Genomic DNA, 22,610 nt, shown 5'->3' on the forward strand with positions numbered 1-22,610 from the left:
TAGCAACTTTCAAATATGCAGTAAACTGTTATTAACTGTAATCAGCGTGCTGTCTGTTACATGCCCAAGACTTATTTTGTAACTAGAGGTTGGTACCTTTTTAGTCCCTTATTCCCTCCACTCATTTTACTACCCCCAATCCTGGCTTTTGGCAACTACCAATCTGTTCTCTGTGTCTAGGAATCTGAGGGGTTTTTTTTGTTTTAAGATTCCACATATAAGTGAGATCTCACAGTATTTCTCTTCATCAGGCAGAGAAAAACAAATGGCAAGATTTCGTTCTTTTTATGGCTGAATAATATCCGTGTGTGTGTGTGTGTGTGTGTGTGAGAGACATCTTTATTCGTTTACCCTTCAGTGGACACTTAGGCTGTTTCCATGTCTTGACCATTATAAATAATGCTGTAGTGAACATGGGGGTGCATATATCTTTTCAACTTAATGTTTTTGTTTTCTTTAGATAAATATCCAGAAGTGAAATTGCTAGATCAAATGGTAGTTCTATTTTCAATTTTTTGAGGAACCTCCATACTGTTTTCCATAGTGGCTGCACCAATTTACATCCCACCAACAATGCACAAGAGTTTCCTCTACTCGACATGCTCACCAACACCTTTTTTTTCCTTGTCTTTCCGGTAGTAGCATTCTGACAGGTGTAAGATATCTCATTGTGGTTTTGATTTGCATTTCCCTGATGATTAGGGATATTGAGCATCTTTTCATGTATCAGAAGCCTTTTGTATATCTTCTTTGGGAAAATATGTACTCAGATCCTCTGCCCACTTTTTAATTGGATTGTTTGGTTTTTTGCTATTGAGTTGTATGAGTTCTTTGTATATTTTGGATATTAACCCCTTATCAGATACATGATTTGCAAATACTTTCTCCCATTTAGTAGGTTACCTTTTCATTTTGTTGATGGTTTTCTTTGCTGTGCAGAAGCTTTTTAGTTTAATGTAGTCCCACTTGTTTGTTTTTGCTTTTGTTTCTTTTGCTTTTGGGGTCAAATCCAAAAAAATCGTCACCAAGACTGATGTCCAGGAGCTGACCACCTGTGTTTTCTTCTAGGAGTTTTATGGTCTCAGGTCTTACATTCAAGTCTTTAATCCATTTTGAGTTAATTTTTGTGTATGGTGTAAGATGGTGGTGTATCTAGACTTCTGAGGGAAAAGGAAGACTCAAGAATTACCCCCACCGATTGTGGGTGGCTGGAGATGCTATCCCTGGGGTAGGGGATACTAGAAGTGGAACATTTCGAAGGAGGGTGGCCTTGTGAGTTCTGCTGGGGAATCATTCCATTTGTGATGCCTATAGAGTCTTTACAAGGATGGATCTGAGCAAAAGAGAGATGTCAGAAATCTCACAGAGAACCAGCAGTAGTGGAGTTGGCTGCTTACCTTTAGTGGGGCTCCCTTCTAAGAGGAGCAAGTTTAAAAGTGGATTTTAATTAATGAAATTGTACTTTACATCCAGTTTGGCTGGCGTGCTTCTCTTATATAACCTTTAGAATTCTTAAATGTGTATATTTTGAAGCCTCTTAATAAAAACCAGTATAGTTATCTACTTTGCAGAATTCATGTTTTTCTTCTTGGCTGGCCTCATCCACTTTTTCCCTGTGTGTCCTTGCAGCAGGAGGAAGTCGTGCAACTCACAATATGACACTGTCCACTTTCTCAGATTTGTGACGCAAAAAGAAATCTCTGACCTCAGCTGTGGCTCTCGGTGCTAGGAGGAAGCCAACTTCATGTCTGAGTGCACGAGCAGTAGTTTGCCATGGAGAGCTTGGGGCTGCAGACGGTGACCCTCAGTGATGGGACAACAGCCTACGTCCAGCAAGCTGTGAAAGGTATTTCTGGGGACCTCAGAATGCCACCCTATCCCCTTCCAAGGGTCTCATCATCACCCTGCCCTCCCACCTGCTTGCCACAACTTGCTCTGCATGAGAGACTCTCAGGGCGATTGGTAAAAGGGGACCTCTTTAAAATAAAATGCCGTGTAGGCAGGCTGGAGAATCAGATGAGTCTAGCTATAGGAGCCAAGACCCCTGAAAGGCAGAATCCCTTACATGTGGTGAGTAGTTCATAAAGATTTCTGGAATGGATGAACACAGTGCTGGTTATGACTTCCTGCTTTTCATGTATTCCCTGTCCAGTTTCTCAGTGCTTTCTAGAAGCAGTTCATTTTGATTTAAGCAAGTTTAAGCACTCAAACTATCTTCTGAGCATCGACCATATACAACATACTCTTCTAGGTCAGGGGGCATCCAAGCATAGATCTCATGCCTTAGGCCCATCTAGGATTGCCAGAAATTAAAATATAGAGCACACAGTTAAATTTTAATTGCAGAAAAACAATGAATAATTTTGTAGTGTAAATATGTCCCAAATACTGCATGAGAAAGATGTATAAAAAATGAGTTAAACATTTAAAACAGTAAAATAATAACACCAATAACTAAAAAAAAATTCATTATCTGAAATTCAGATTTACCTGAAATTCAGATTCTCAAGTTGGGCATGGAGTCAGAACAGAGTGTTGTTGAAGAGCAGGGCCTTCTGGCCAGGGACACTCACTGTCATGACAGGCTTCTTCTTTCTGGCCACAATTCTCAGGCATGCCAGATGGCACGCATGTCTTTTTTGGACAGCACTGGGCAAACACTGCCTCATTCCTACTCTTTATTTTTCCTTTTCTGGATTCTGTGAGTGCCACCATCCACATGACTGCACTGTCATTGAAACATTGCCTTCCTTCTTTTCAACATGTTGTCAAAATGTATTTCAGGTCCCAAGATTACAGATTAATTGTTTGTTGATTTCATTTTAAATTGTCTGCTTCCTGATGACGACAAAGAGGCCCCTTAATCTCGTCAATAAGCTCTTTCCATGTGACAGTGTTTGGATCTGACTGGCTTCGTTTTCTTAAGAATGGAACTTCTCTTTGAAGCCTGAAACCTGCTGTTCGCAGACTTCCCATCACAGGTCTTTCCCCTTTGATGCAATCTCAGTGGGATGGAAGAACTCAGGAGCTGTAGATAGGGCTGTGTTTACTCTATGGACCCAGTTATTTCCCATGCCTCAGTCTTCTGTTGTGAGTTAATGGTTGAATGAATGAGTAAAAAACAAGTGGCCACATTTGACCTGAGAAAGCCACATTCTTTTCTCATGTCTTTCCTTCTTATATCTAGATCTCTTTGCCTCCCTCATCTCCCCATTTATATCGTTCTCTCATCACTCTTCCTGGCTCTGTTCTCTGCCTCCTCCACAGTGCTGCTGTGGGTGCTTACACATGGGCACACACACACTCACACACAACAGATTTCACACTACTGAGAAGAGAGCTGGCCTTCAGGAACCAGAGCCACACTGTCCTGAAAGGCATCACTTGCCGTGAGCTCCTCTGAAGCTCTTGAGCAGGGCACTTTCATCTGTCAGCAGGCTCTCTGTCTGGGCCCAGTTTAGCCAGCAGGAAGCCCTAAAACTTTATGAGACTTAGTCTATAATTAGGGTAAGCATAAAATGTGTTTATTCAAAGCTGAAACTTTTGAGAGTGAAACAGCAAGCCATGGATAAATATACTGGGACTGTTCTAGGCAAACAGGAACCTATGGTACCTCTACAGTGGGTACAAGGGCCCCATCAGTCAGCTCTTCTCCTTGCTGCCTCTCCTTGTTGTCATCTCTGGTTGTTAGAGGAAATTCTAGGTTGAAATTTTTTCCCGAATAACTCTCCTCAACATCTTGTTTCCTACCCTGAAGCAATAACCGCTCTGCTACCCGCTGATACTTTCAGAACCCCAGGTACTGGTGCCCTTGCCAGGACAGGTAAAGTGTTAAAAGGCAGGGTAACCTATTGCTTGCAGGTGGGAGGGAAGTTGGGAAGTCACTCTCCCCTCATGTCAGCTGCCTTTCTCTCCGACTTCTTACCTTTGTCTCCTCCTTACCTGCTGTTGGCCGGGTTGTAGAACTGTTAGTTACTGACCCAAGAAGACTCAGTTTGGGAATTCTGAGGAGGGAGACATCAGCAGAGAGATGAGCCAGAAGCAGCTGCCTTGTCCTTTTCCCACATCATAAGAGCTCAAATTCCTAAACCTGAAACTTGTAAAGAAAGGAACAAACAAACCACTTGTCATTAACTCTTCAGTCTCCGTTTTCTTCTTCCCTTTCTCATTTCCTTTACCCCTTCTCCCTCCCAAACTCACTGAACATAGGGAGAGTCCTCTCTAATTACGATTCTAAATTGAAGAGCCTTTTACTCTCAGAAGTGCTTTCCAGTAAGGATTTGAGATAAAGGAAGGGTAATATCTTAGAAACTCTTAGGAACCTGGAAACTTAATAATTTTAATACTGCTTGTTGTGTTGCCTTAGATGAGTCAATTGTTTTACTAGAAAATTAGAATGAAAATGTCAGGGATCAGTGAAGGAAGCATTACCCAACAGTGGCAGTGGAACAAGACCTAGATGGACATGTTGCATTCAACAGCTCCTTGTTGCTCTACTTTGTTTCTTCTAAAATGCTGATTGGGCTTATTACAGTAAACGCTAGGATTTATTGAGGGTTGACCACATACCTGGCACTGTTTTATATTCATAAACTCACTTAACCCTCACAGCAACCCTGTGAAGAAGAAACCATGTTTAATCCTCATTTTAAGAAGAGAAAACTGAGGCACAGTGAGGTTAAATAAGCATCTGAGATCACACAGCTAGTAAGAGGTAGAGCTAAAATTCAAACCCAGGAGGCTGGACTTGTGCCAGAGCCCATTGCTTTTAACCTCTAAGTTCTGCTGCCTTATCAGAGGGTCTGGGTCTTAGCATACTGCTACAGAGAGACGAGGAAATGTATTTTGATTTAGTTTGAGCCATATCTGAATTTTGATCCACTGGGGACTTTCCAGGTTTCAGGGCATCCTTTTTCACCATTTTGGTCAATCTCAGCAACTTAGTGCTAGGTTGGAAGTCCCCACTTTGCCAGGTGTGGGTGAAATAATAAGTAAAGTTGTGTCTCTTGCGAGTGACAGGAAGGGAGTCTGTTGGGAGCCATAAGGTTCCTCATGACAGGATGTTTTTACCCCTAGTACCTCTGAGGCCCTGACCTGGGAGGCAGGGAGGGAGGTAGCATGGAATGTCACGCAGACTGAGCCTCAAACAGACCTCTGCTAAAACAGGCAGGTGTCCCTCAGCCCTCTTCTGGGCCTGGCCCGCTTCTCTCCATTTCTACCTCCACAGGAGAGAAGCTTCTAGAAGGGCAAGTGATCCAGCTCGAAGACGGGACCACTGCATATATTCACCAAGTGACAGTGCAGAAAGGTGAGGGCATCCTGAGACACCCCTGCCTCATGAGGTAGGCCGGGCAGTCCCCACTGAAGGACCCCTCCCTGACATCGAACTCCAGAGAAAGGCGAACATTGCTCTCATTACAGAACCTCTTTCGTTTGAGGATGGACAACCTGTGCAGCTGGAAGATGGCAGCATGGCCTACATACACCGCACACCCAAAGGTGGGTTCACAGTCGTCACAACTGGTGGGAAGGAAGGGAGGCAGAAGTGACAGAGGTTGGGGCATGGAGTTGTGCACCTTGGGAGTTGGGGCATAGACATGGGATCTGTGGTCCCCAAGCTCACCTGGATTAGCAGTGTCGCCTGCCTTCCCTGGTGTGGACCGCAGGAGCAGCTGTTTCCTACGCCAGGAGGCTCCGCCTTGGGAATTAGTAGCATGGGCCTTGATGGCAGCTTTGGCTCCAGCACAGCCACAAAGTTTTAGAGCTTTAAATAGGACCCAACGACACCATCCAAGACCAGGACTGAAAACTTAATTAACATTTTTTAAGAATGAAGCTTTTAAGGTACTGAAGAATAATGGTTTATTCCTATTACAAGTAGTTTCTTGAGCAATTATTGTGTGCCACGTGTTGTACTAGGTGTGGAGTATACAAGAGAGAACACAGCCAGACATAGTCCCTGCTCTCCTAGAGTCTAGTGGGGAAATAGGCCTCACTAGGGAACCATCACTGAGGAACTTATCATTGAAAAAGGGATTCAGGCTCAGGGAGGGCTTCTCTGAGGAAGTGATGCTTGAGCTGAGAGCTGAAGGATGAAGTGGGCTTAGCTAGGGGAAGAGCAACTGCAGGAAGGGTTCAGTACTCCAGACAGAAGGAACAGCAGGTGTGGCCCAGAGACCAGGGTGAGGTGGGCAGGGAGAAAGAATGCACGTTCGAGGAACTACTAGGAGCTAGAGTACTGGGGATGAGGGCAGAGCGGGTAAGAGGAAGCTGAACAGAGAGAGGCGGGGGCCAGAGCACTGGGGCTTCAGGATAAAGTTTTGGTCTTTATTCTGAAACCAGTGGGATACGGTTGAACTGTTTAGGCCATCAAGTAACACAGTCACGTTTGTGTCCTGCAAAGATCCCCCTGGATGCTGTGCTGCCACCATTTAGGAGGTTCTTCAGGTCATCTAGGCCAGTGATGCTGGTTCCCTCAGGTCATCAAGGAGCTTGTGGGTTCCCAATCAGTACTTCATAGGAGACCTCATCCTTAGGAGGGGCAGCCCCAGAAAGAGGGCTAGCCAGAGTGAATCATCAAGGTGAGGGGCAAGAAGCCCAATACTGAAATCCTCCTTAGTATACGTACATCTCGTTACCTTAAAGCCCAGGTCCCAGCCATATCTCTTGCCCTTGTGCAGTGTTTGGGCTAACCTCATGTACCCTGCAGAGGGCTATGACCCCAGTGCCCTGGAAGCCGTCCAGCTGGAAGATGGCTCCACTGCCTACATTCACCACCCCATGGCTGTGCCATCGGACAGCACCATCCTGGCCGTGCAGACAGAGGTGGGCTTGGAGGACCTGGCCACAGAGGATGATGAGGGCTTCAGTGCAGACACTGTGGTGGCCCTGGAGCAGTATGCCAGCAAGGTGAGCTCGGCTTTCTGGGCCCTGCCAAATCTGCCACTTCTCTGGAGGAAGGGGTAGCCCTGTGCTTGGTTATGGCCCAGGCTACTCCCTTTGCCCCTCTGCCCTGGCTCCCCCAACTCATCTCTCACACGTCATCATCTAGGGCGAGCGTCCCAGCCTGGCTGGGGCCGCCGACAGCTGTTTACACTTACCCTTGTTTATGCTGTCTCTGCAGAGGGAAGGCAGCTGTAAGAAACAGTGATATCCAAACTGTGGGAATTTAGGCCCAACTTCACTTTGTGCTGTCTGAGAAAGCCCTTGCCAGTGACTTTTATTAGTTTTTCAGTCCACTGAGGTCAGATGTTCTTGTATTTATGTCTTCTCTGCAACTCATTAAGTCATTTGGGAAAATAACTTCAGTAGGCAGTGGCCAGGGCAGATTTAACAGAGCAGCTAGGATTCTTGAAACACAAAGCCTGCACAGTAGCTCAGCTGCAAAGGAGAAAAATCTTGGCTTTCCCAACATCGATCAGTCTAAGCTCTCTCTGCTGGAGCTGTGGTTCTGCCCACAGGGGAAATGGGTACAGAGATCTGTGAGCTTTCCAAACCAGGGTGCTCCCTCCCCAAAATGAACTGCAGAGCCTCAGGGTGTGGCAGGGTTTCCTGCAGCACTAGTTTTACCAAAAGATTGGGGGGAGTTGTTTTTTATAATAAAACTAGCGTCGCTGGATCATAGACAAGAAGAGGAAATCCTCATGTCTTTTCAAACTGAAGCACAAAACTTTACAGTAGGCCCCTCTGGGCTATGCCTACTCCCACCCCAGTTCCCTCAGTGTCAGGTGTATTTAAGAAGCCAAATTTGAGGCTTACTGCTGTTGGAAAGACAACTGGGCTTCAAGTCATGAGCCCTGAGATCTGTGCTGGCTCTGCCTTTACCTAGTCTGACCTTGGGTAAGTCACGCCCCTCCTAGGCCTTGGCTTATTCCTCTCTCGTATAATGAGATGGGACCAGATGCTTTCAGAAGTTGCTACCAGCCCTGAAGTTCCTTGATTTCCTCGATTACCTCAAGAGTCATGGGAATGCTATCTGAACATCTGAGTGGGTTAGCCCACCAAGCAGGCCTGGCCACCTGTGACCATCCATTGCCATCCACCAGCTGCTTAAATATCCATGAAACTTTGTCAGCTGCTTGACCTCTTGACCTAGAGATGACTAGACAGAACTTGCCATGGATTTGGCTTCCCTCCTTTGTCTCCTACTCACCACAACTTCTGGAGTTCTGTTTCAGGAGTTCCTGGGAAGGTCATGGTGTCCCAGAAACAAAGACTAAGGGACAGTCCCAGCAGGACTTTGCCCAGAAAAGCAGAACAGTAAGGGCTCTCTGAAGCCAGAGGCTGGTGTGAAACGGGTGATTCCAGCAGGGTTCCCGGAAGAGATGGAAGGGGAGGACTTGTCAATTAGCTGGGTGCTGTGGTTAGAACTGAGCTTTTGATGGGACCCTCAGGGCCCTGCCCTGGGCGCTTCTGCAGTTAAATGGTTGTGGCCACCTCACTTCTGGTGAACCCATGTGAGCTCAACCCTACAGTAAGCCTCTTGTTTATGCCCTTTCCAAGCACAGGGAGGAAGGAGTCTCCTCTCACCAGAGGATAGACATGTCCAGAGTTGCAGCCTCCTAAGTTGGTGGTTAAAAGGGGGATTGCTGGCTCTCAGCCCAGCTTGAGTGTGGCCATTCAGACCACTCCTCCCCCTCCTTACCTAGCCATCTAGGAAATGCCCTTTCTCCTGTAGCTGTCATAGCCCCTATGACATTTAGTCCTTCCTCTGTCCGTTAGGGATGGGTGGTGACTCCACACGCTAGCCTCATTTCTTCTGCATTGTGCCCCAGTGTCTGTTCCTTGTCTGTTTAGATCTGTCACCCAGGTTGCCCTTCTCCCTCTGGTAGGTTTAACTCTGCTTATTGGGTCTTAAGCTGCCAGCTGGACCCCGTGTCCCACCTCTTCCTGTCTTTCATTGAGGAGAACACAAAGGGACCCCAAGATTTTTTTCCTCAGGTTCTACATGACAGCCAGGCTCCCCATAACGTCAAAGGACAGCAGGTTGGGGACAGGGCATTCCGCTGTGGCTACAAGGGCTGTGGACGTCTCTACACCACTGCTCATCACTTAAAGGTAAGGTTGCTGTAAAGAGCTTTCAGACTGGAACTGGTCCCTGCCCTCAAGTTGCCCATTGCCTCCTGGAAGGAAGAGATGATTGTACAGAAATGTCAGCACAGGGGAGCTGTGACCCACATGAAGAATGCAGGACAGAGTATCAGGGAAGGCTCTCTGGAGGAGGTGGCATCTCAGCTGAAGAGGAAGCAAAATAAAGGAGATGGCTAGTGCTGATACTCTGGGCCCTAAAGAGAACCAAAGTGTCCATTCACACCTCTGTCCTTCCAATTATGTGATTGCTTGTCCTTACAGGTGCATGAGAGAGCTCATACAGGTGACCGTCCATACAGGTGTGATTTCCCCGGCTGTGGAAAGGCCTTTGCCACAGGTAACCTAATGGAGACCAAGGTAGACTGCTTCCAGTTGAGGGCAAAGGGTTCTAGATTAGCTTTGGCAGCTCCCTGAAGGGAACCAAGCACCAGGCTGCTTCCCTGGAGTAACTACTGTCAGAGTGCTCTGACTGCAGGGCGTTGTCTCAAGGAATCCCTGTTAACGGAAACAAGAGGCAGCATGGTCCAGGCCAGCAGGCCTGGGGATTGGTAGAGGGACCTGCCCCTGTGTTGGCGCTGACACCAACCAGTGGAGAGTGTTGGGTGGGCCGCTGAATCTCTCTGAGCTTCATTTTCCCCCTGAATTGAGGACCTTTAGCCATAGGTTCTCTGGCTTCCCTCTTACACTGGTCTGGAATGGCACCAGCTGTCCCTGGAGAAGGAAGGAGAGCAGAGTGGGCTTCTCCAGCCCCTCTTATCTGCCCAGGCAGGGGTAGCATAGAGGCAGACACAGGCTTCTTGTGCCAAAGGAGGTCTAGAGCCTCACAGAGCACACCTCAGATGGAGAGCCTCTGCATTAGGAAGGTGAGAGGGTGGAGGATAAGACCCCACCGAGCGGTCTTCTTACCCCTCCCTCCTGCACGGGGACAGGATATGGGCTGAAGAGCCATGTGCGCACCCACACCGGTGAGAAGCCATACAAGTGTCCAGAGGAGCTGTGCAGCAAGGCCTTCAAGACCTCAGGAGACCTGCAGAAGCACGTCCGGACCCACACCGGTGGGCTGGGCCCTGCCCTCCCTGCCCCATTCAGACTTGGACCCAAGCCTGGGGCTGTCCCCGCTCCCTGTCTGGCATGACCCCTCCCTGAGTCGCCCCTCACACAGCCCATCTCCACAGGTGAACGCCCGTTCCGGTGCCCCTTTGAGGGCTGTGGCCGCTCCTTCACCACATCTAATATCCGCAAGGTACATGTGCGCACCCACACAGGCGAGCGGCCCTACACCTGCCCCGAGCCCCACTGTGGCCGTGGCTTCACCAGCGCCACCAACTACAAGAATCACGTGCGCATCCACACAGGTGGGCCAGCTGGCATGTGAGGACCACCCCCACTGAGAGCTCAACCCCTTCTGCCGTAGGCTTCTGACCTGAGACATGTTCTCCACGCCTAGCCCAGAGCCCTTCCCTACTGGTTGTTCCAGCCTGTGGGCAGGGCTGAATCCCCAGACCACTCTTTTACTTGCAGTGAGTGGTTCCTCCATTTCCAGTTGGGTCCAATCTGACAGGCATTGCCAGCCCTCTCAGCTCCTTGTCACCTCTCTACATCCATCCTGAGTTCTCCCCCTCCAGCTGAGCTCCTGGGAGTAGGCTAGGGTCAGGCTTGATGGGGAAAAAGCAGAGTGAAGTGTCATCTTCAGCTCCTCACCTCATCCACTGTCATATGACTCCTGTGTACCTTCCCCCTCCCCAGTGTTACGTCCCTGTTCAGCCTCCTGTGTCACCTCTCAGACGCATGTGTCCCCTCACTCTCCCATTGCGCCTGACACATCAGTCATCCCTCTCTGTCTCCTGCCTCTTCTGTTCACAACCCTCAACCTTACAAGCCCCCAGCACCTCCCACCAGCCCCTTCACTAGCCTCATCCTTGCCCCATCCCCTCATTTTCTCCCCACCTTGTCTCTGGGCTCAAGGGTCCCACACTCACATCCCCTCTGTCTTCCACGGGCCACCTTCCCCAGCTCTGTCCATTCAGAGTCCCAGATCTCAGTCCCTCTTCCTCCCTCTGGCTCTCCCTTCACCAACCCTGTTCCCCACCCCTGTCCCCTTAGTTTTCCCCTTGCCAGCCCCAGTTCCCACCACCCTCACAGCCCAGTGTCCCCAGGGGAGAAGCCATACGTTTGCACGGTGCCAGGCTGCGGGAAGCGCTTCACCGAGTACTCAAGCCTGTATAAGCACCACGTGGTACACACACACTGCAAGCCCTACACCTGCAGCACCTGCGGCAAGACCTACCGGCAGACCTCCACCCTGGCCATGCACAAGCGCAGTGCCCATGGCGAGTTGGAGGCCACGGAGGAGAGTGAGCAGGCCCTGTATGAGCAACAGCAGCTTGAGGGTGAGGGGTGTGGGCAGGAGGTGAGGGTGGAGACAAGCCTGGCCTCCCTGTGACCACCTGGTGGCAGGTGTCAGCCTGGGCTCTCCTCTCCCAGCCGCCTCTGCAGCTGAGGAGAGCCCGCCACCCAAACGACCCCGCATTGCTTACCTGTCGGAGGTGAAAGAAGAAGGTGATGACATCCCAGCCCAAGTGGCTATGGTGACCGAGGAGGAGGGGGCCCCTCAGGTGGCTCTGATCACTCAGGATGGTGCCCAGCAGGTACAGGCCTTGGGGGTAGGGTAGGGGTGGGTCACTCTGGCTAGTAACCTCTCCCACTCCCTCTGGGGAACCCCAAAGTTCTGACAGCCTCATCTCCATCTAGTTTCTCTTTTTTAGTCTTATGGATCGCAGAGAGCTGAGACTGAGGGTACAAATCTTGTAATGCAGGCCCCCATCTTCCTCGTGCATCCACCTCAGTCTCTGGGACTTCTGGAGCATAGTTAGTAGTGAGTTAGCACAGTTAGTAGTTAGAGGCTGACAGGTCCTGATCATCTGAATGAGACACTTAGGTTTCCTTCTCAGAGGGGCATGTTGGTATGGGAGCCAGAGCATGGTGTGGGGTCTGGAAGCCTGGGATTTCTAGCTGGCAGTGTAACCTGATCCTTGTCGGCACCCTCACTGTCCAGTGAGCACCTGTGCCTTTTGGAGTTGACATGAGGATGAAATTAGGTAGAGATCATGAATTGAATGGAACCGAGCCCTGAGGCAAAGTGATGGTGAATAGAGGTAGTCAGCAGAATTCTTGCAGTGTAACCCCTCTTTGCAGCCTAGGGCCTATTTTGCTTGAGTGTCCTGACCCCCTCCACACCTGGGACGTGATGCTGATCTTCTAGCTTACCAATAAGCTAAGCTGGTCTGGGAGAGCAGATGTGTCTGCCTAGGGGCTTTCAGACATCCGTCCCCTGCACTCCCAGATCATCTTCTTCCTTCCTGTTGGCAGGTCAGCCTGTCCCCAGAAGACCTGCAGGCCCTGGGGAGTGCCATCAGTATGGTGACCCAGCATGGGAGCACCACCCTCACCATCCCCAGCCATGAAGATGACCTTGCCACATCTGGCACTCATACAGTCACCATGGTCAGCGCCGATGGCACCCAGACGCAGCCCGTATGACCAGGCGGTTTGCTTGGGGTTTCTTGTTCTCTCATCCTTCCTTTCTGTGGGATGGGCCTTAAAGTGCAGGCTGAATTAATCAAGCCTTCTTATGAGGACCAACATTCCCGCATAAAGACATAAAGGGTCTTCCCTACAGCAGTTCTGGGCCATCAGTGACTTGCCTTGTTGAAAACCATTTCACTGGGAGTCAAGAGGCAGTTTCTCAATCTCCCATCTACCCCCAATTTGCTTTGCTACCATAGACAGGTCACTTTTCCATGGACTTTAGACCATTTTCAAATGAGGGGGTTAAATTATCTCTGGGGCCTTTTCCAGGTCTGTCATTCTGTGATTCAAAATTACTAAATTAAATTGGCTGTAAGTTAAAGAAAAATACAACCTCCCTTAGCTCTGAGCTCCAGGCTAATTAATCTGACCCTAATCTGACCCATAATGGTTTTATGCATTTCCTTCTGGTTGTTCCCAGCCACCTTGCTTGGAGGGATTTTTTTTGGATTGGGAATTGGGAGAGTAATGTCTGTGGGTTGGAAAACCTCATTGTTCTGTATTTCAGGTCACAATCATTACCTCTGGGACTGTGGTGGCCGAGGACTCAAGTGTAGCATCCCTTCATCATCAACAGGTGGCATTGTTGGCCACAGCCAGTGGAACTCACATTGCGGTGCAGGTGAGTAGAGAGAGGTCTGCTAGGAGAAAGGAACAAGAAGGGGTGGGGAACTAGATGGCAATCTTGAAGAGAACAGCATTTGGTTCAACAAGAGCCCATTTCAGAGGACAAATCCCTTTCTGCCTGCATCCACACACCTGTCTCTGGCTCTTTCTTGACGAAGGCAGGTTGGTGAAGCCCCTTCCAACTTTCAGAATAACTTTGATGGCAATCTACCTGGTGCTTTAAGTCCTTTGTTTTTTCATGTCCCTGTTTCTTCACCTGGAATATAAGGAGGCTGAAGTAGATGATTACCAAGGTCCTCTCGAGCCAGTCATTAAGCAAACTGGTCTTTGCCTCTCGACCATTCCATGGCTCCCTCGCCATGCCTAGCCTAATTCTAGAATTCTGTCAGTGAACTTCCTGTTTATTGAGGTCCTACAAAGTGCTCAAATATGTGGCACTTGGTGGGTGGAGGAGATTCAGAAAAGTAGGCCACATATACACATATACCTCTGGAATCTAGGAGGGAGGGTCTCACTCCTTCCTTCTCCACCCCCTTCTCCACAGCTGGAAGAGCAGCAGACCTTAGAGGAGGCCATCAGTGTGGCCACTGCTGCCATGCAGCAGGGGGCTGTGACCCTGGAGACCACAGAGTCGGAGAGTGGCTGCTGAGCCCAAGAGGGCTGGGTCCCACGCTGTGTTGGAGGAGGTGCATCCTTGCCTCCAACGGCCCAGGCTGTGGCTGACATGTGGAAGGTGGCCACATGGGTCTCTAGGGCGAGAAGGTGGCAGAAAAACGGCCTAAAGGGCATAGAGGCCCTGCCCAAGAGGAGGTCCAAGCAGCTGGAATCGGGGGAGTGTGCCATCCTCTGGAGCTAAGGAGGACAAGCTTGATCACCAGGCTGCACTGGGATTCCCTTCCCCCAGTATCAGCTGGGCGCCATCTCCTCCCTCTGGAAAACACCCTTCCTGCCCTTGGTCCACTCCCCTTCTCAGGTGGCGATTAGGGCTGCTCTTGGGACTGGTCCTCCACTCCGACTGGTCAGTGCCCACCAGGGGAGAAGGCAGATAGCTCTTCAGCCCAGTAGGGGCAGTGCAGCACAGCCTTGTCCCTCCCAGCAATAACCACCTCCCCGGAGGCCAGCCAAGATGCCTGGCCACTTGGCAGCAGGGACTTCTTGCCACCATAGTCAGAATTGCTCAGGGGCCTGTGACTGGAGAAAAGGTGCCCAGCCCCCCCAACCCCCAGCTGCTCCCCAACCTCTGGCAGAGAGGCAGGGAGCAACCTTGTACATACTGGGGATTGGGTGTAATTTTTTTTTTAATTCCATTTTGATTATTTTTTTCTCTTCTCTGGATGGTGGTGGCAAATGGGTGAATGAGTATTTAATAAAAGTTCCAAGTTTCCACCTGGGTGCTTCCGTTCAGTTTGGGGCCCTGGTGGCAAGGCTGGTCAACTCAGGCTCTTAGCCTTGTATCCCAGGCACAGACCTCACTTGGCTTCAGTTCTGGACTGTTAGGACTGCCCTAACAGGGGCACAGGTGGAAGGAAGCCCTGGTGTAAGATCAGCCCTGAGGAGCTGCCAGTGGCTTCCTGCCCACAGCTGAGCAGGTGGGCTCCAGGGTGCCAAATAGGACTTGTGTGACCACTGCTTACAGGCTTCCATTGGATCTCAGGCCTCAAGATGGTTGGGCTGGAGGAACTCTGTTTTTTTCTACTTTTCCTTATGTTATGTTGTCAAAGCCTCTCCAGACACAGGCAGCCCTCCATGCATACAGCACACAGTCCACTGCTCCTCCAAGTGGGCAAAGCCCCACGGAGTAGGGGTGGGGGTGGCTTTGCCAAGATATCGAGGGTCTCTGATACCTCTGCTGCCCTGGCACTGAAGTCCTGGCTCTGGCACCCAGCTCTGGGGGTACCTACCTAGGTGTCTGGGGCCACGCTGTGGAATTCCAAAGCTACAGTCAAGACCCCACTGAAAAGTACAGGGAAAGGGACTTGATGGAAAGAACTCTTTGGGTTTTACCCCATGGGAACATTGCAGTTATTAGAGGTGCCTCTTTTCCTCTCTGTAATGTGATACATGTGGCCCCAGGCCTCTTACTGCTACCCTGGGATTGGAACCCTCTCCCCTAACCCAGGCATCCTCTCCTAGGATGCCTAGCAAGCTCCCTTTCCCTCTTGCTACCAATTCCTTGGAAGCATGGGGCTGGCATATGCCCCCAGGGAGGGGTGTCTCAATTGCCTGAGCAGGCTCCTTCAACATCCATGACCACTGTTCCTGGCAGAGATATGCCCCAGTCCTCACAGGTATTGCATCTAAAGAAATGGAAGCACTGATGCAGAGGACCCTGAATCCCCAGCCTCCTATTCCTCCTACTCCCAGCGCCCCTGAAACTGGGCCCCACCACTAGGCTAACCCCCATGAGCCTCAGAAACAGTCTCCAGGTCTTTAGGCCAGAGTGGGCAATGCTCTGGGTCCCTTTTCAAGCTAAAGCCCAGAGGATGGGGAGGCAGCCGATCCTCTACCTGCCAAGTCCTCCTGACCCAGAGAAGCACCATGGCCCAGTTCCTCTTCCAACTTTGTGTTATCTTTCTTTTCTTCCACTTGGGAGGAGCCCCACCACCACTGTAATGTCAGATGGCCTTAAAAGAAATGTTTTCTCCAGTGCCTGCTCTGTGCTTTACAGCCATTCTCAGACCTCCTTGCAACTCTATGACATGGACATTTCTCCTGCTTTACCAATGAGAAATTGCTCAAAGGAGGTTAAGTAACTTAACCAAAGCCTACCACCTGGTACGTGTGGGATTGGTACAGGATTTTCTCCCTTTTATCGGACACCCAAGTCTAGATGGGCTGCTTTTTCCTCAGCAAGCTGCCTCTGGGAGCCCAGCAGGCTCCAGAAGGCTCTGGGGCTGAGGAAGCTTCTAAAGAGCCTCACCCCCAGGAAACCAGGCTGAACAGAACTGGGGTTCTAGCTTTCCAGGGCTTGGTCCCCAGTTCCCGTGCAGGGAATGGGGCCACTGAACTCTGCGAGAGCAAAAGGCTGGTTCCATCAACAGGCTGGTTCCTGCCTGCGTGGGGAGCCCGAGTGAGCAGGCAGGTGGAGCTCTCGCTCTGCCATGGCCCTTCTGCGGTCTCTGCAGCCGTTTGCATTTCCTGAAACCGGATCTTGGTGTCAGAGCCGCCCAGGCTGGGCGGGCGCCTCAGCCATGGCCCTGCGCAAGGAGCTGCTTAAGTCCATCTGGTACGCTTTCACCGCACTGGACGTGGAGAAGAGCGGCAAGGTCTCCAAGTCCCAGCTCAAGGTGAGGGGCACGCGGGGCATAAGGGAGGCCGGCAGACACACCTCATGAGCCCCTGCCGCCTGGGAGCTAGGCACGAACACTGCTCCTCCCAGGGCACCCAGCTGTCCAGAGGCCCAGGAGGGGTGGGGGGCCAGTACTGGGTAACGGGCAACGTTACCTGGTGGATGCTGCTGCTCACTGTCCAGAGGTCTCAGTGAGTATGTGCAGAGCCATCAGCCAGAACCCTTGCCCACAACTGTCGGGAAAGTAGAGGTGGCATTACAGGGTTCTGAGGGCCACGGGCCAAGCTAATCCCAGACTCCGTGTGATGAGCACACGTCTCCCCAGATCAAGCTTGGGCATGCACCCTACTCCTTCCTGCTGCTTCCTCCTGGCTTTGAAGAAAGACTACAGTTAGCTAGTACTTGTCAGTCACTTCCTCTCGGAGCTGAGAGAGAGTGTTCAAGAGCCTCTAGCAGTCCCAAACCAGGCCGGCCGGGTCACCCTTAGCAGGAGGGCAGCTCCTCTGAGCCCTGCCTCCCAGGTGGGACAGAGCTGGCAAGGGGCAAGGACTGAAGACCCCATAATACTGCTGCCCAGCTCACCATCCTCCTCACCCCTACACCAGGTTGGGAAACTTACATTAGGCCTTCAGACCTCAAGTAGTGAAGGGTAGAATCTGAGCCCAGGAAGAGCCCCATCAGTAATTGCCCTAAGTTCATTAGTTGGTCCTAGATAATCCCTAGAAGGCGGAAAAGTTTCTCTCCTTTTCTCCCATGCTGGGTTAGTGCTGCCTTTACCCTAGTTCGTGGCAAGAAGCAAGGCTCTAGGCCACTGGAGCCAGGGAACAGTAGGAGACAGGAGTAGGGTAGGCCTCAGCCCTCTCCCACCTTCTTTAAGGGTTCATTCATTCACTCTACAAATATTTATTGAGCACAACCAGGTGCCTGCCCTAAGGCTAGGCCATAGGTTGCTGATGTCTCCCCAGACCAAGCTAGGAGGAAATCTAGGAGAGATGAATGAGACAGGATAGGCATTGTGCCCCACCCCCATTCCAACCCCTTACTTTGCTGAACTTGGACACAAAGAATGTCCCAAACTGGTCCTATCCCATAATCTATCCCTTAGCCAGACCTGTGAGCATCCAATAAATGATTCCTGACTCCTCCAAGGAGGAGAGTCCACTACCACATTCCATCATCTGGGAGAGTCTCCCAACAGGCAGATTCTTCCTTACATTCTACTTAAACCATTTTATTACAGTTATGTAATAAAATGAGGTCTTCAGTATAGGTAAAAGTAGATTATCCAAAACCCATCCTTGCTGAAACTCCATACCTCCCACTCTGCCCTTTTAATATCTTTCAGGAACAACCCCAATCTCTGTAGTTTTTTGTCTCTAAGACTCTGTTTTCTACATCTCGTTTACCTGAGGACCCTACGACCTCTCCAGGCTCTGTATGCCCTTATATATGGAGGGTACAGCACTCAGGGTGGTTCCCCTTTTCCTGGTCCCATCAGTCAGTAAAGCTTAGTTTGAGCCTCTGTCTTGGCCTCTAACTGGGCTGTTGCCCGTTCACCAACCGCACAGGTTGCATCCTTGGACCATCTGCTGTCTTTGTACCATATCACAGCTCAAATTGAGCCAACTGCCAGCAGCCTTAGATTTCTCCTTCACTTGACAGAAAACTCGTCTACCTGGTCTAGGAATCTGAGCTAGCAGTGGGAGTCTAGCAGTAGGCCAGGCGGCAGGTGGGGCAGAAATGGGAGGGCTCATGTCATAGGAGAGAAGGATTTCTCCCCCAAGTCTGTAGTGGTGGATACTGGAATGGGAGGAAGTAGTGATAGTGCTGGGGGTGGGGATACCGGAAAGGCAAAAGAGCAATAGAGAAGTGGTCAGAAGTCAGAAGAAGAAGCTGATGAGAGATAGACCAGCAGGGCACACTCCCCTGAGCTGAAAGTCTTGGTGAGAAAGAGAAAGATCCTGGGGTTAGCCTGTACTCACTAAAACTGTCCCTGTCCTTGGGGCCTTCAGCTGGGAAGAGGCAGGAGACCTGCACCAGCCCAAAGCAAACTATGTCTGTTTGTGACAGTTACCACTTCTCCCCTGATGTGTTGGTAAGAAGGCTGCCACTGGCTGTCTTGGGCAAAACCTTGTTGAGGCTGGAAGGAGGAGAAGGAAGAGCAAGTCCTCTGAGAAGTACCCCAAGAAGTCAGGATTGTTTTCTCTGAAGAAGAGGAGGTTCAGGGGAGACATCAGATGAATTTTCCTCTCTGATCTTGTAGAAAGTACTATAGCTTTTGTCCCTTTGATTTTAGAAAAATAGGTCACTTCTGTCCAGGATGGATTTAGGTTAAACATAAAACTTCTCAGGAGTTGAGTGAAGACTGTGAGTTTTTGCAGAGTCACGAGAAACCTCTCTCTAAAGAACTTTAGGAGTGAGTCCCCGATCCTGACAGAGGGCTTCAGGGAGGGGAACTTTTAAAATAATGGATTTCCTCAGGGAGCAGCTTTGGCTTTAGGCCTCACTGGCGATCAACTGAGATTTTTGACTTCCTCACTCCCTGACTGCCAGGCCTGGAGTGAGGAGCCTGAGATTGACATGTGGTTGGAGCAATGTGTCTCGGTTCCATGAGGATCTTAGGAGGCCTACCACTTCCCCTTGACTGGCAGGAGCAGGGGGAAGGCAGGGAAAGTGAACTGGGGCCTTCCCTACTTGGCTCTTTAAGGTCTCGCAGGCTCCTGAGCCTCTAACTGGCATTCAGGGCAGTCCTGGGGCCCAGGGAGGGTCTCTTGCCCACTGAGAGTCTCTGAGCTTCGGTTCTGCCTCCTCTGGAGAGGGACAACCTTCTCCTTGGTTGAACCATATCAAACTGCTATTCTAGTAGGTCAAACAATCAGATGTTAGCAACCTAGTATGTTTATTTGTACGTAGAAAAAAAAATCTAAAAGACTCGGCAAACTGTTTTTGTTTTGTTTTGTTTTAAGTAGAGGTACTGGGGATTGAACCCAGGACCTTGTGCATGCATCATGCTCTCTACCACTGAGCTATACCCACCTCGCCTTTAGCAAACTGTTAACAGCTATCACCCTAGTCCAGGTATCTGATGGCTGGGGTCATCAGCTTTGCCCTGATCCCTACTTGCTGCTGATCTCCTCAGGCTCAAATGGGGAGGAGGGGAGGATGATTCAGTGATGTGCAGAGCACAAAATTCAGAGCCATACCTATATTGCTGCCTAGCAAGGTGGCCTGAGGCAAGTCACAGCCCTTCTCTGAACCTCTGGTTTCTCATCTGTAAAGCTTAAGAGTTGACCTGGGCTATCCAGCTAGCCTAGGAAAATAAATTTTAACAAAATACATCAAGTGGGTGAAATTGATACTTGATGCAGCCTCTCCTCTCCCTTTTGTGAGCCTCTGTCTTTTCTTTGATGCCCACACCCAACCCCTCCAGGCCCTTCTTGCTCTCTGCAGGCACATAGCTAATCCAGAGATTCCCACCTTTTAAAATTCCTGGTGCTCCTCCCTCATGATAGTTTTGCTTTAGTACCTGCTGGTTGAGAAAAATACGTTCAGTAACTCCTAAAAAGGATCTATATACTTTGAAAGAATCACTTAGCACCTAAGCACACTTAAAGACTATAGACCATCTAGGAGAGAGAGATTAGTCAGTCATTCTCTGCAGTTATTGCTTGGTGTTTTCATGGATTCCCAAACCCTCTGTATCTGCATCTATTCCCAAAGTCTGAGAACTACAAAACCATGGGTCTTAGCACCCATCCCATCCCTGTGCTTGAGTTTTTAGGGAACTCCCAAGCCCCCAGGGGAGAACCACTCCCCCACATGCCTCCAGAGGAAATGGCGAATAAATGACGCCTCTCAAAGGTCAAAGACTGCCAACCCAGAGGTCAGAGGCTGCTTGGGTGGGTGGGGGAGACTAGGAGTCCTCTTTGGGGGAGCCCAAATAGCAGCCTGTGAAAACTACAGACATCTGGACCCCACCCCTGGAAACTCTGAGTCAGTAGGCCCCAGGGTATTTCAGTTTCAACCAGCTCCCCAGGTGATTCTGATGTTTAATCTGAGCCAGTGTAGCATAGAGATCAAGAGTAGGGCTTTAGAGTCAGACCTTGAACAGGAAAACAGTTCACCTCTCTAAGCCTTGATTTCCTCATCTGTAAAAGGAGGATAATGAGAGTCCCTGCCTCCAGGGCTGAGGATTGACTGAAATCAGCAGGTTTGCTCCTGCGCATGCTGGCCCAAGCCCCTGTTTCCTTTCCAGCGTGACCCTTCTCTGGACACACCCTCTCCTCACCCCCAGCCCCCACTCACACCCAGGCACAGGAAGCTTGGCAATCTCAGGTCGGATGAGCTCTCTGGGGAGAGACCCTGAGCCCTGCCTGGAGGCTTTAATTCCTCTTTATCCTGACACTTGATGGCTTACAGGGATCAGAGCCTCTACCCAGGCTCCTCAGATTCCACTGGCAAAAGGTACACGTGAGGAAGGTCCGAAGGACAAGGTAGGCCTGTGAACCAAGACAAGGGACTGCTCAGATAACTGTGTGCTGCTGGGTATCAGGTTCTATCCTGCAGTGGAAGGGGATTTATAAATTATCTCCTTGAACTTCATTTTTAAAGGTTTGAAAACTGAGGTCCAGCGAGGCTGATTTGCTTAGGGAGAACCAGTTCCTGTCCGTCTGACTTGCAGTTTTCCTACTTCTCCCCTTGAAACACTTAAGTTCATTCAACAGATAATTTATTTTTGTTTTTGTTTTTTCTTTTGTTTTTAATGGAGGTACTGGGGATTGAACCCGGGACCTCATGCATGCTAAGCATGTGCTCTACCACTGAGCTATGCCCATTCTCCCAACAGATATTTATTTAATATGCCAGACCCAGTAATACAGCAGTGAATAAAACAGGCAAAAATCCCTACCCTTGTGAGGCTGACATTCTAGTCAGAGAACACAGATGATAAAATAAGTAAAAATGCATGATGTGATGGAAGATGATACATGACATGGAGGAAAATAAAGCAGAAGTGGGGATAGGAAGTGTGGGGAGGGGTAGAGGGGGTGGGATTACAGATTTAAATACAGTGGTCAGAGAAGCCCTCCCTGAGAAGGTGACATCTAAATAAAGGAGGAGAAGGCATGAGCCATGCCACGACCTGGGAGAAGAATGTTCTAGGTTGAAGGAATAGCCAGTGCAAAGGCCCTGAGGCAAGAGGAATATCAAGAGGACCAGAGTGTCTGGAGAGAAGTGAGCAAAAGGGATGCAATCAGAGAAGTTATAGAGTGAAATCTCTGGAAGGACTCGAGAGTTTACCACAAGAGCACTGGGAAACCACTGGAGTTTTAAGTTAGACTTGAGGAATCAGTCACAAACACTCAGCATGTGAGGGATGTTGTACTGAGCTCTGGAGTCCGGGTTGAGACTAGAGTCCTTGCTGCCCTCAAGGAATGTAGAACACCCAGAAATGCTCACACAAGCAGGGAAGAAGAAGAATGTTATTACAGAGCAACTTAATAACGGGGTACATTAATAACAGTGGTTAATGGCACCCTTTTTTTTTATCTCTATAGTTTAAAATTTTTTTGTAAAAACAATATATGCTCCTGGTGCAGAAGAATATAATTTCAAAGAAGTTGTAATTTATTATAGAAGTAAAACATGTTTTACTGGTTAAAAAAATTCAAAAACAAAAATAGTGTTAAAGAAGGTGAAAGTTCCTCCCCTCCCTGTGGAGAGTTTGTGGGGTGTCAGCTGTTAACAATTTACTGAGTCTTCTAGATTTTTTTTTCTATGTACAAATGAACATATTAGGTTGAACTATGTGAAATTGCTGACATTTGGTGGTTTTGACCTCCTAGAAAAGCAGTTTGATATGGTTCAACCTAATCTTTGCACACATATTATTTTACAAATATTTCATTCTACAGCATGTTTTTTTCACCTGTCAGTATAGTACACCAACGTTTCCATCTCTGTTCGTACAAATATAACAATAACAGTAGCTCAGAACTTTTATTAAGAAATTTAT

The 22,610-nt window shown here is 49.5% G+C and overlaps 1 protein-coding gene across 8 annotated transcripts in view; it reads left to right on the forward strand.

The window, feature by feature from the left end:
• The window catches only part of ZNF76 (zinc finger protein 76), a 52,684-nt gene that overhangs the window by 16,699 nt on the left and 13,375 nt on the right, over nucleotides 1-22,610 (forward strand). For 3 of the 8 annotated variants that reach the window (XM_032462883.1, XM_032462881.1, XM_032462884.1), the window contains exons 2-14: nucleotides 1,678-1,846; nucleotides 5,228-5,308; nucleotides 5,422-5,499; nucleotides 6,710-6,909; nucleotides 8,941-9,057; nucleotides 9,352-9,427; nucleotides 10,020-10,145; nucleotides 10,266-10,445; nucleotides 11,247-11,480; nucleotides 11,548-11,738; nucleotides 12,460-12,624; nucleotides 13,187-13,300; nucleotides 16,431-16,592. In XM_032462883.1, coding sequence (XP_032318774.1) covers nucleotides 1,774-1,846; nucleotides 5,228-5,308; nucleotides 5,422-5,499; nucleotides 6,710-6,909; nucleotides 8,941-9,057; nucleotides 9,352-9,427; nucleotides 10,020-10,145; nucleotides 10,266-10,445; nucleotides 11,247-11,480; nucleotides 11,548-11,738; nucleotides 12,460-12,624; nucleotides 13,187-13,300; nucleotides 16,431-16,592 — 1,797 coding nt within the window. In that variant the 5' untranslated portion in view covers nucleotides 1,678-1,773. Of the gene's footprint in view, nucleotides 1-1,629; nucleotides 1,847-5,227; nucleotides 5,309-5,421; nucleotides 5,500-6,709; nucleotides 6,910-8,940; nucleotides 9,058-9,351; nucleotides 9,428-10,019; nucleotides 10,146-10,265; nucleotides 10,446-11,246; nucleotides 11,481-11,547; nucleotides 11,739-12,459; nucleotides 12,625-13,186; nucleotides 13,301-13,849; nucleotides 14,693-16,430; nucleotides 16,593-22,610 lie in introns of those variants that run through there. The other 5 variants (XM_032462885.1, XM_032462886.1, XM_032462882.1 and 2 more) reach the window with 4 other exon arrangements.

The sequence above is a fragment of the Camelus ferus genome, chromosome 20, assembly GCF_009834535.1.
Source record: "Camelus ferus isolate YT-003-E chromosome 20, BCGSAC_Cfer_1.0, whole genome shotgun sequence".
Taxonomy (NCBI): Eukaryota; Metazoa; Chordata; class Mammalia; order Artiodactyla; family Camelidae; genus Camelus; species Camelus ferus.